This window comes from Colobus angolensis, unplaced genomic scaffold (assembly GCF_000951035.1).
Source record: "Colobus angolensis palliatus isolate OR3802 unplaced genomic scaffold, Cang.pa_1.0 Scaffold7, whole genome shotgun sequence".
NCBI classification, from domain to species: Eukaryota; Metazoa; Chordata; class Mammalia; order Primates; family Cercopithecidae; genus Colobus; species Colobus angolensis.
Genome location: NW_012120709.1, coordinates 23,787,219 through 23,800,600, shown reverse-complemented (window position 1 = coordinate 23,800,600; position 13,382 = coordinate 23,787,219). Strand labels below are relative to the sequence as shown.

Here is a 13,382-nt window from a genome sequence, read left to right as displayed (position 1 = left end):
AATGGTATGAACAAGAATAGGATGATTACGCCTTGTCTACAAAATTGCACAAAACCAGCAGAAAAGGGGACCCCTAGGATACCTGAGGACCAGTATGGGATAAGCATAGGGAAATCCCAGTCTAAGGTAGGAGATAAATTTATGGCACTCACTTTAGGGAGACAAGCTGGAGAGAGCTCTATGCATGTGATTAGGAAGAGTAATGCAAGACAGGAGGACACAGTAGACACGGAGAACACAGAGAACAGTGTCACCACGAGCAGGGAGCCCTGCAGTCCTCAGGAGAAGGAGGGAGACAGCAGCAGTGACATGGCTCCTTCTAGCTCCCCAGCCTTGGCCACTCTGTCTTTCCTCTCCGTAAACCTCTGTCTCCCTGAGACAACCTGAGTGAATCACTGCTCTTTCCAACCCAAAGAGCTCTAGCCAAAATGAAAATACCAATGAATCCGTGAATGGGAACCTATCCATGAATAGGTCACATCAATTCAGGTATGGCAGAGCCAGGTGTTCCCAAGGGACACAGAAACCCTTTGCTGGTCTGCATGGCCTCACTGCAAACCTCTTCAACACCAGCATCTCATTTTATTTTATTTATTTTATTTTATCTTTTTAAGTAGTAGTTTTATTTATTTTGGTTTTTTTTTTTTTTTTTTTTTTTTTTTTTTTAAGTGGAAATTTTTTTTTTTTGTTTTTTTTTTTTTTTTTTGAGATGCAGTCTCGCTCTGTTGCCCAGGCTGGAGTGCTGTGCCGCAACCTCGGCTCACTGCAACCTCTGCCTCCCAGGTTCAAGTTATTCTCCTCAGCCTCCTGAGTAGCTAGGACTACAGGTGTGTGCCACCACACCCAGCTAATTTTTTGTATTTTTAATAGAGACAGGGTTTCACCATCTTGGCCAGGTTGGTCTCGGACTCCTGACCTCAAGCAATTCACCCACCTCAGCCTTCCAAAGTGCTGGGATCACAGGTGTGGGCCACTGTGCCCAGCAAGACCAGCATCCATTTTAGACATGCTAAGGAGGTAAAGTTGTCAGGAGTAACAACAGCCCCTCAGCACATCCTAAACAGATGCTGGTGCTAGAGGACCGGATCCATGGCAGTAGCTTCTGTGGCCTTAGATATAAGCATTGAACCCCATCCTAGGGACTGTCCAGTCAGCCTACACTGAAGCCTGAAATAGCAGGCAGCATAGCAGAGGGGTGGCACAGTATTGTCCCTGACTGTACAGGATAGGATTGGAAAAGTAGGCCAGGCCAAACTCATCTCCAGTATTAGCTTCCCTCGGCCTCTGCTAGGCCAAGTCACTGGGCCACACCCCCTACTGACTTACCATGGTTTCCACTCCCCAGGCAGTGGGGCCACAATGCCCTCCCGCGCCAGCCACATCAGTTTTGGTTCCTTGATGGGATCAATACCAATCTCCCGGGCATATTCAAGAATTTCTGAAAGGAGAGGCAGAGGTGGGAGAGTAAAAGAGATGAAAAGAAGAAAAAACTCTCAATCTTTTTCTACTTTGTCTTTTCTCTCCATCAATGAGAAAATCATATTCTTTAAATTATAAACAATAAACATATAATTGTTTCCTTACAATTTATAAATGGTACACTTGAATCCAAGCATGCTATCTCTACACTACAATGATATAATCTGAAGCCAAGCATTAAAAACGCAAAAAATAGGCAGGCGCGGTAGCTCATGCCTATAATCTCAGCACGTTGGGAGGCCGAGGCAGGTGGATCACAAGGTCAAGAGTTTGAGACCAGCCTGGCCAACATGGTGAAACCCCATCTCTACTAAAAATACAAAAATTAGCCCAGTGTGGTGGCATGTGTCTGTAATCCCAGCTACTCTGGAGGCTGAGGCAGGAGAATTGCTTGAACCTTGGAGGAGGGGGTTGCAGTGAGCCGAGTTCACGCCATTGCATTCCAGCCTGGGTGACGAGAGCAACACTTCGTCTCAAAAATAAATAAATAAATAAAGGTAAAAAATAAAATAAAACCAAGACTTCATTTCCAGCGGGGGCTTCAGAGGCAAGAACCCCAAAACCATAGCCAGAACCATCCTGGATGAGCACAGCCTTACCAGAAGGTAGTAAGCTCTCCCAAGATTTGCAAAAGCCTGGTGCAAAAGCACTCATCATTCAGTCAACAAACATGTACTGAACAACTACAAGTGACTGTGCTCCTTGAGGACATTACAAACACACAAATGGAGTACAACCCAGGTGACACATGCTGTAATGAAGACATGTCCTGTATGCTATGGGTGCAGAGAGAAGGCAGTGACTGATTCTGCCTAGGGGCAGGGAGCTATCTGAGCTGAGAAAGTGGATGATACTCAAGCAGGCTGAACCCCCACTCGCTGAACCCTCTCTTCCATGAAGGGAGTTGCCTCTTTTTCAATGTTGCTATATATTATGACCCTAATACTTTTGTTCTGGCTGGGTGCAGCGGCTCATGCCTGTAATCCCAGCACTTTGGGAAGCCAAGGTGGGAGGATCGCCTGAGTCCAGGAGATCAAGACCAGCCTGGGCAACACGGTGAGAACTCGTCTCTACAAAAAATACGAAAATTAGCTGGGCGTGCTGGCATGTACCTATAGATGCAGCTACCCAGGAAGCTGAGGTGGGAGCTTACTTTCTAGTAGAAGAAACAGCCAACAATAAGCTTGAGGAGGTCAAGGCTACACTCCAGCTTGGGGGACGAAGCAAGACTTCACCTCAAACAAACACACAAAACATTTTGTACTCTGGAAATCAAGTATTTAGAAAAGCTCTTTTGCCACAGAACTGAAGGACAGTGGAAATATATGTACTGACTTAAGCACTATCTCAGTCAGGCACCGTGGTTCATGCCTGTAATTCCAGCACTTTGGGAGGCCAAGGTGGGCAGATCACTTGAGCTCTGGATTTTGAGACCAGCTTGGGCAACATGGAGAAACCCCATCTTTATAAAAAATACAAAAATTAGCCAGGCATGGTGGCATGTGCCTATAGTCCCAGCTACTCAGGAGGCTGAGGCAGGAGAATCGCTTGAGCCCAGGAGATGGTAGTTGCAGTGAGCTGAGATCCCGCCATTGTACTCCAGCCCAGGCGACAAGAGTGAAATCCTGTTCAAAAAAAAAAAAGAGCTATCTCATGTACAGTAAAAAAGATAAATGAGATAACCATTGGAACATGTCACCGAAACCCCCAGAAATGATTAAATAAATAGGCAAATGACATCAATGCTTAAGCTGGTAATAGCCCAGGCCAGAAGGGCATCACCAACGAGCCATCGCAGTGGAGAATTTGGAGGCTGACATACCTGGGAACTAGGAAAGAGAAAATATTTTTTCAAAGGACTGCCTGGAACTTGACTGACCAGACTAATTTATTCATTTTTCACAAATATGTTTGAATGTCTCCTATGTACCAGTCACTAGGAGCCATGAATAAGAAAAAAACTAGTCACTGCCATTGTGGAGCTTACATTCTAGTAGAAGAGACAGCCAGCAACGAAGTAAACAGTTAAATATACAAAAATTAAAACTTCTGATAAACGCAATGAAGGAAGTAAATGAGGTATGAGCTAGAGAACGACAGGGTGGAAGAGCATTCCTTTAGAAATGACAGTCAAGGAATCAAGCTATTGCACTCCAGCCTGGGCAACAAGAGTGAAACTCTGCCTCAAAATAATAATAATAATAATAATAGAAACCATGGTCAAGGAATGCCTCCCAGCAATGTTGACAGTTAACTGAAACCTGCACAAGCGAAAGGAGCCAGCCATGCAGAGCACTAGAGAAAGAGCATTCAGGCAGAAGCAGCACAGGTGCAAAGGATCTGTGACAACCGGTAGCTCTGGGGACTGTCAGAAAGCCAGTATAGCCAGGCATGGTGATGCACACCTGTAATCCCAGTACGTTGGGAGACTGAGGTGGGTGGATTGCTTGAGCCCAGGAGTTCAAGACCAGCCTGGGCAGCACAGCAAGACCCCATCTCTAACAACAAAATACAAAAATTAGCTGGGCCTGATGGCATGCACCTGTGTAGTCCCAGCTATTTGGGAGGCTGAGGTGGGAGAATCACTTGAGCCCAGGGGAGGGGGTCAAGGCTTCAGTAAGCCAAGTTCACGCCTCTACACTTCAGTCTGAGTGACAGAGTGAAACTCGGTCTAAAAAAAAAAAATTCCAATGTGACTGGTAGAGACAGCCAGGTCACAGAGCCCTGCAATCCCATCAAGGGTGTTATGTTGAGCTATGGGGGTGGGGGGTACCAAAAGCACAACCCTGATGTGATCTGCTTTATAAGCAGTAAGGCTAACTGATTAGGAAGCTACTGAGATAACCCAGGAAGAGAAAATGGTGGCTTGAGGTCAGAACACCTACACCTGGACTGGGCAGAAGAAAGTTTTTATAAACATCCTTAGAAAAACCTTTGACTCCATTTACAACAGCAACCAAATGTATACAGATTTAAGAAATATGCCGGTCATGGCCGGGTGCAGTGACTCACACCTCTAATCCCAGCACTTTGGGAGGTCGAGGTGGGTAGATCACCTGAGGTCAGGAGTTCAAGACCAGCCTGACCAACATGGTGAAACCCTGTCTCTGCTAAGAATACAAACATTAGCTGGGTGTGGTGGCGTGCACCTGTAGTCCCAGCTACTCAGGAGTCTGAGACAGGAGAATCACTTGAACCTGGAGGTTGTAGTGAGCCGAGCTCATGCCACTGTACTCCAGCCTGAGCAACAAAGCAAGACTCTGTCTCTAAAGAGAAAGTAGGAAAGAAAGAAAGAGGCCAGTCGTAGTGGCTTATGTCTGTAATCCCTGCACTTTGGGAAGCCCAGAAAGGAGGATCACTTGAACCCAGGAGTTCAAGATGAGCCTGGGCAACACAGTGAGATCCTATCCCTATAAAAAAATTTATTTTAATTAGCCAGATACATGGCACGCACCTGTAGTTCTAGCTACATGGGAGGATCACCTGAGCCCACGAGTTCAAGGCTGCAGTGAGCTATGATGGAGCCACTGCATACCAGCCTGAGAGACAGAGTAAGACTGTCTCTATAAACAAAAATATGGAAAACAAACAAACGCCCTATGCTATAAGCACAGTCCAATATCTAACATGAGATCCATGTATTCCTAGAGGTGCAAGAATTGTGCACTCTGCTCTCAGGTCCATGAACCACCTGAATTATAAGCAAACTTTGTATGCTCAGATCATAACTCGTCAGAATTTCAAAGAAACCTTCACTCCAAAAAACTGCTTAGTGCTTCAAAGTGCAGGCCCTATGGCCAGGCACAAGTGGTTCATGCCTGTAATCCCAATACTCTGGGAGCCAAGATGGGCAGATTACTTGAAGTCAATTTGAGACCAGCCTGGCCAACATGGCAAAACCCCATCTCTACTGAAAATACAAAAAAAATTACCTAGGCACAGTGGCACGCATCTGTAGTCCCAGCTACTGGGGAGGCTAAGGCAGGAGAATCACTTGAACCTGGGAGGCGGAGGTTGCAGTGAGCAGAGATCCCGCCACTGCCCTCCAGCCTGGGCGACAGAGTGAAACTCCCATCTCAAAAAAACAAAACAAAAAGTACAGGCCCTAGAGTTTGAATACCTGGAGATGGTTCTAGCCACACCACTTAGAATAGAACTGTATATCCACAGGAAGTTAATCTTTCTGTGCCTTGGTTTCCCCATCTGTAAAATGGGGATAATAATAGTACCTAACTCAGAGAGTTGCAGTGAGGGTTGAAAAGGTAATACACGGGCCAGGCATGTGTCTCCCGCCTGTAATCCCAGCACTCTGGGAGGCAGAGGTGGGAAGATCACTTGAAGTCAGTTTGAGACCAGCCTGACCAACATGGTAAAACCCCTTCTCTACTGAAAATACAAAAATCAGTTCCCCAGGTGTGGTGGTGGGCACCTGTAGTTCTAGCTACTCAGGAGGCTGAGGAACGAGATTTGCTTAAACCTGGGAAAGGGAGGTTGCAGTGAGCCAAGATCACAGCACTGCACTCCAGCCTGGGTAACAGAGTGAGACTCTGTCTCAAAAAAAAAAAAAAAGGTAATAAGGTAATACATGCAAAGTGCTTAAAACAGAGGCTGGCACATAATAAGTTATGTTGTTATTGTTCTTAATAATGCTATCCTTGTTGTTTAAAAAAACTCTGCTGTAAGTTTGTGTTTAGGAAATTGGGTTTCCCCTGGTCTCAGAACACACTGTATTTAGATATCCCCTAATATGTTTCTATTTAAATCTAATCATTGCTCTAACTCAGAGACAGCAAATTTTCCTGTAAACAACCAGATAGTAACTATTTTAGCCTTTGTGGGTCATATACCTCTCTTACAGCCACACATCTCTGCAGCTATAGCATAAAAGCAGCCACACACAATACATAAACCAGTGTGACTGTTTTCCAATGAAGGTTTATTTACAAAAACAGGCAAGTAGCTGGGCATGGTGGCTCACGCCTGTAATCCCAGCACTTCGGGAGCCAGAGGCAGGCAGATCGCTTGAGGTCAGGAGTTCGAGACCAGCTTGTCCAACATGGTGAAACCCATCTCTACTAAAAGTACAAAAATTTGCCAGGTGTGGTGGTGCACGCCTGTAGTCCCAGCTTCTCGGGAGGCTGATGTGAGAGAATCACTTGAACCTGGGAGACGGGGGTTGCAGTGAGCTGAGATCACACCACTGTACTCCAGCCTGGGCAACAGAAAGAAACTGAAAAAAAAAACAGTCAAGAGGCCAAGGTAGGCTCACATGGGACCTAACCCAAATACATTAAGCAACTCTGTACATGTACCATACTTTGCACTGAAAGAACAAAAATAAACCAGACATAATCCCTGTCCTCAAAAAACAAACACAATACACCACTGGCCTCTTCACAGACTTGTTACCTTGCTCACTAGGAATGTAGGTCTCGTCATAATCTTCTTCCAGAACCAGCTGATCTCCTATGCGGAGGGGTCGTCCAGCCATGACTCATCTGGGCTCAAACACCTAGATCCCAGAGACCCCCACCAAAAGAGAAAATCAGTGACCAAGCTTAAGAGGGGAAACGATGGCGCTGGGTCATGGAGCATCTGGATCAAACCAGACCCTGCATAGCAATTTGGCCAGGGCCTTCCCAAGTGCCAGGTATAGTGGAGGGTGAAACCAACAACTCAAGGCTCACAGGCTCTGCGCCTGGAAAAGGTCTCCCAAAGGCTTGATGAACACTTGGTGAACCACAAAACATCTTCAAGCCTGGCTCTGTCAAGAGTTTGACTTTGTACCTCCCCCAGATAGAAGAAACAGTAACACAGAACCACCAAGTAGAAAATCCTAGGGACACCAAAGTAACCAGCAGCACACAGAGCACCCATACACCAGCACACTTCCGTGGCACACCCCCATCTCAACACATATTCCTGTCTGGATGTCTCGATTCATAACCAAAATGCCCTCAGGAGGCTTACAATCCAGTGGTGGGAACGACCTCAAGAGCAGCAGAAGGCAGAAGGGAAAAAAGCTTCCTGTTCTGGGAGTACTAAGATAAGGGCAAAAAATTCCCCCAAAGAAAGGAAGGAAGGAAGGCTGACAGGAATTCTGATGGTGGAGAAAGGCATTCGAGACAGAGGGAGCATCTCGTACAGACAGGTGTTCCAGAGTGCGGATACCAGCGTGTATGACCCGCTGCTCACACAGAGCCTCGCAGACCATGCTAAAGAGCCTCCACCCTGTCCTGCGGCAGAGAGGAGGCACTGAGGGCTCTGGTGAAACAAAGTATCACAGGGTGGCCTTTTTTTGAGGACAAGAACTCTGGCAGGACTGGCACAGATGGATTGGAGAAATTAGAGACTGGTGTCAGGAAAACCACCTGAGGAGGCTGCTGCCCAGGGGCAAGATGATGAGGGCTTTAACTAGGGCAGCAGCAGGGGAATGAAGAAGGGACAGTCAGAACGGACCCGGTGATGTTAAGCTTAATAGGACCAGGATATGAGGGAAAGAGTGGAAAGGAGCTGCATCCCTCCAAAATTCACATACGTATATATTGTACCTTTTTTTTTTTTTTTTTTTTTTTTTTTAACAGAGATGGTGTCTCACTATGTTGCCCAGGCTGGTCTTGAACTCCTGGGTGCAAGCAATCCTCCCACCTCAGCCTCTCAAAGTAAGAAAAATTCACATATTGAAGCCCTAATCCACAATGTGACTGGATCTTTAGGAGGTAATTAAGGTTAAATGAGGTCATTAAGGTTAAATGGCCTGATAGGATTAAAAAGAGAGAAAGAGAGAAAGGACCAGGAACCAGGGTGGCAGATGAGGCCCACTGCCTAGTGGCTTAGAGCTCTCTCTCTGCCATATGAGGACACAGCAAGAAGGCAGCTGTCTGCAAGGCAGGAACCCGGAAGAGACCTTGATATGGGCCTTCTAGCTTCCAGAACTATGAGAAAAGAGGTTTCTGTTGTTTGAGCTCCTTGGTCTACGGTATTGTGTTATGGTAGCCCAAGCTAAGACAGAACCCAAGGTTTCTAGCTCCAGGGATGGGGCGGTGCCAAATTCTTCAACTGACAAGTCGGTGCACTTCTAGAATTGCTCCTCTCTTCCCACCCCTACCTCGGGACCCCAGTTCCCACCAACTCTCCCCATGGCAGCTCCCATGCTGCAGCCTGATGAAGCAGGTTGCCTGGGAAACTGCTGCCACACACAGCCCTGCTCAGAGCACCTCCCCGACCCGCAGAGCAGTTGGCCACACCAGATGTGACCAACAGGAGTCTGGAGCCACAAGTCCGGACCTCTCCAGTCCCCACTTCCTCAGAAGCTGCCACTGTTCCTCCTGGAGCAGCAAGGATGAAATGGCCCTCTTCAAGCAGAAAGGCCCAGCTATTAAAAAGGTTAGGATCTGGGAGAACGCATCAAGCCCAGGCGGCCGTGGAAAGGCTGGAGGACACACCTAAACATGTGGAATCCCAACACCAGACAGCCAGGGCCAAAGCCATATCCCCCTCAACACTGGGTGCCCTGGAGATTCCAATCCTGCCCACCCACCACCTATCAATCCACCCTTTCCCCCAGGCCCCTGTCCTCCTCCCCCAGGAGCTCCCCAGGGCAATCCAGCTTTCCCCTGACGTGCAGCCCCTCATCCTGTGCCACAGCCAGGGTATCCAGGATGCCAACCCTCGGGTCCCTACCCTCCTCCGTACCCACTGCCTGCCCCTGGAATCCCTCCTGTGAATCCCTTGGCTCCTGGCACAGTCGGACCAGCAGTGATGGTGGACAAGAAGAGGCAGAAGAAAATGAAGAAAGCTCATAAAAAGAAGCACAAGCACCACAAGCATGGCAAGCATTCCTCCTCTTCCAGCAGTGACTCTGACTAAATACAGGCCCTGGACCCTTCCCTCAAGTCTCACCAGTTCTGCTTTCCCCATCAAGCTTCAGATGCCATGTTGCACTGGGGGAAAGTAGCCCTTGTGCTCCCCACCCCCTACCCGCACCTGAGCCTCACCCTGCTGTTGAGCCCTGAGTGGCTAGAGAAAACAGGAAGAGGATTGCCATGGCCTGGCCATCTTCTTGCTGCTTGGATAGATCATACAGTTAATGAGTTTAGCAGGGGAGCTATTTTTTTGAAGGTGATGAACTAAATGTTGAAGTTTGAGATCTGTAAAATGTGATTTCTTTTACTTCTGCTTATAATACTTGTGATTGGGGAGGTTTGTGGAAATGTAATTACGATGAAAAACCTCTATCTTTTTTGTAATGTTGGCATACTTGGGGAATTCAGTGGCAAATACATTCCCCAGCAGGCCTTCTGTTGGTTGCACTAAGTGCAAGGCTGCTGGGAAGTAGAGTCCGTTCGGTTGACGAGCTTTGACTGCCGTTTTGGAACCTCACCTCTCCTCCTTAGCCCAATATGCTGTCTCGGGTCCTATTCTCGTTCTCCAGCTCTCAGTCCAAATAAAATTATTTCTCTGGTTAAAAAAAAGTCAGGACCTGGCCTGGAAAGAGTATTCAGGAAATGGCTGGATCTGGAGACTCTGAATCTATTCCAAGTTTCCTAGAGAGCCCTGACAAGCAACAAAGGATCCATCAGGGACTGTTTACTGTGGTCCCCCTCTCTGTTCCATGATAGCTAAGAGGTGGGCAACAGAGGAGTCCTGCCTGAGGACTCACAAGACATGGTTCCCTGTGTCAGTGCACTGAACCTGAAGGAAGCCAGCTTCTGCCCCTCTCATTCCCACCATGCCACCTCCAAGCAGGAAGAAAACACCAAAGAAAAAGGGCTTCTTTCAGCAGTACATAAGCTGAAGTGGGAATGCACTACCAACCCTCAGAAGAACCCGTACATTCCTGCAGACACGATGCCCCACTGTGCTGCACGCACAGAGGTGACGTAGGCCTGACCACTGCTGACTCTAAAAAGCTGAGCAGAAAAGGACCAGGAACCAGGGTGGCAGATGGGGCCCACTCCCTGGTGGCTTAGAGTCACCTGAATCTTTAATCCTCTTAGGGAGAGGACAAGAGAAAAGGAAAGAATCCATGGGCAGGAAGGGCCCAGTGGTGGCCTGAACACTGGGGTGAATAAGCACTTCTCAAGCATGTACTCTATATGAGGTACTGTCTTAACTACCTCAGAACTTGAGAAATTCTGCATTTGAGAAATACTATCCCCTAGATGCGTCCCATCTCCAGAAAGCACAGGACAGGTAGTCTCTGTCAGCATGGCAAAAAGACTCATTTGCTACATACGTAATTATCTGTATTTACCTTTTGTTTTTCTTTTTTTTGAAACGAAGTCTCCCTCTGTCACCCAGGCTGGAGTGCAGTGGCGTGTTCTTGGTTCACTGCAACCCGTCTCCTGGGTTCAAGCAATTCTCCTGCCTCAGCCTCCCGAGTAGCTGGGATTACAGGCGCCCACCACCATGCCCGGCTAATTGGATTTTTAGTAGAGTTGGGTTTTCACCATGTTGGCCAGGCTCATCTCAAACTCCTGACCTCAGGTGATCTACTGGCCCTGGCCTCCCAAAGTGCTGGAATTACAGGCATGAGCCACCATGCCCGGTGATATATTTAACTATTTAAAGATCAGGAAAACTCTGGAAAATCTGAATTCATGGATCATCCAAATTCAAATAAATGTTCTGCCAGAAAAAAATTAAAAAGGGATGGGTTGTATTCTATGTTCTTTCCTTACCTTTTCTGGCTCTAGAAAAGATGTGGGCAAGGACAGGTCCAAAAGGGCCATGAATTAAAGAAAAAAGGAACATGGGAAGAGAAGTCCTATCTATTTGTCTGTATGCAGTAGCAGGATGGCTACTAAAGATCATCTAGTCATTCGAGGAATATTTATTGGGCACCTACCACATGCATTTATTTCTAGGCGCTAGAGATGCAATCGTGATTAAAACCAGATTCAGCTGCTGCTACTCTTGAGCTAGTCTGGGAAGGGAGGGAGACAAACCAATCAGTCACAGAGAAATGTATAATTAGAACCAAGGGAAGTGCTCTGAAGGAAATAAGCCTGATTTAGATGATGCCTACACTGAGAACTGAAGGATGAGTAGGTATTCACTAGACAAAGAAAATAAGGAAAGTGTGCTCTAACAGACGCATGAGTCCTTCAGCGGAAGGCAACACTAGGCGAGAAGCAGCACAGTTGGAGATGATGCCGGGGAGGCCAGTGGGAGCCAGTCCATGCAGACTTGGCCTTTATCATAAGAGAACTAGGGCTGGGCACAATGACTCACGCCGGTAATCTCAGCACTTTGGGAGGCCAAGGAGGGAGGATCACTTGAGGCCCAGAGTTCGAGACCACCCTGAGCAACTTAAGATGGCCCTTTCTTACCCTGTACAAAAAAAATTTTTAAATTAGCCAGGTGTGGTGGTGTATACCTATAGTCCCACCTACGTGGGAGACTGAGGTGGGTGGATCGCTTGAGTCCAAGTGGTCAAGGCTGCAGTGAGCCTTGATTGTGCCACTGCACTCCAACCTCAGTGACAGAGCAAGACCCTGTCTCAAAAAAGAGAGAGAAATGGAGGCCAGGAAATGGTTTTTCCAGATAACACATTTTGAAAAATTACTCCAGAAGCTACTAAGAGTACAACCTAAAGCGTAGGCCAGATTGGAAAGAAGAAAATCAGGGCTGATGCAGAGATAACGTAGAAAACCACGAGCTAGGCTAGGCAAGAGGCAATAGTAACCTGAGCTGGAGTGGTAACAGAGAGGATGAGATGTCTAAGAATGCAGCCCTTGGGCCAGGCACCATGGCTCACACGTGTAATAACGGGCTTTAGGAGGCTAAGGCAGGAGGATCACTTGAAGCCAGGAGTTTGAGACTAGCTGGGTCAGCACAGTGAGACCCTGTCTCTACCAAAAAATTAAAAATATCAGCCATGCATGGTGACACACACCTGTAGTGCCAGCTACTTGGGGGACCGAGGTGGGAGGATCCCTTGAGTCCTGGAGTTCAAGGCTACAATGAGCTGTAACACCACTGCACTCCAGCCTGGGTGATGGAGCAAGACCCTGTCTAAAATAAATAAATAAATAAATAAGAATGCAGCCCTTCGGTCGGGTGCAGTGGCTCACGCCTATAATCCCAGCATTTTGGGAGGCCGAGGCAGGCGGATCACGAGGTCAGGAGATCAAGACCGTGGTGAAACCCTGTCTCCACTAAAAATACAAAAAATGAGCCAGGCATGGTGGCAGGTACCTGTAGTCCCAGCTGCTCGAGAGGCTGAGGCAGGAGAATGGTGTGAACCCGGGAGGTGGAGCTGGCAGCAAGCTAAGATCGTGCCACTGCACTCCAGCCTGAGAGACAGAGCGAGACTTCATGTCCAAAAAAAAAAAAAAAAAAAAGCAGCCCTTAGGTCTGCCGTGGCAAATAAATAGGACATGTCCTAATATTTTCCTCCAGGCCTAAAACTGTGAGGGACATCACTAGTCAATCATGGCACCCTAGACATGGCCTCAGAACCCTCAACATTGTTCACTATATAGCAGTTACCAACAGATCAGATGAAACCCAGTGAGATCTACTTGCTGCCTAGCCTGAGACCTTCTGTGAGCCACAGAGCTGGGAGGGGTCATCCAACTGCACTCATGCATCTCCTAGCAATTTCAGAATCGGGCAAAAAAGGAGTGGCTCATGCATTTCCTCCAGGAAGCCTTCCTGGCCAACCTTATCCTCACCTGTCAACCCAGAACCACCTTAGCACTGAGCTCGTAAGTTTCACGTGTTCCCAGGCAGATTACTCTCAATATTACTGTTTTCTTTCTTTCTTTCTTTCTTTCTTTTTGAGATGGAGGAGTTTCACTCTTGTTGTCCAGGCTGGAGTACAATGGCATGATCTCGGCTCACTGCAACCTCCACCTCCCAGGTTCAAGCAATTCTCCTGCCTCAGCCTCCTGAGT

General features: G+C 47.4%; 1 protein-coding gene across 2 annotated transcripts in view; it reads right to left on the bottom strand.

Moving 5' to 3' along the window:
• Nucleotides 1–13,382, bottom strand: part of CEP164 (centrosomal protein 164kDa) — a 97,433-nt gene that overhangs the window by 71,629 nt on the left and 12,422 nt on the right. The window contains exons 1-3 of one of the 2 annotated variants that reach the window (XM_011926848.1): nucleotides 9,863–10,422; nucleotides 6,889–6,991; nucleotides 1,327–1,438 (exon numbers count right to left, since the gene is read on the bottom strand). In XM_011926848.1, the coding sequence (XP_011782238.1) occupies nucleotides 1,327–1,438; nucleotides 6,889–6,970 (194 nt within the window). In that variant the 5' untranslated portion in view covers nucleotides 6,971–6,991; nucleotides 9,863–10,422. Of the gene's footprint in view, nucleotides 1–1,326; nucleotides 1,439–6,888; nucleotides 6,992–9,862; nucleotides 10,423–13,382 lie in introns of those variants that run through there. The other variant, XM_011926850.1, reaches the window with a different exon arrangement.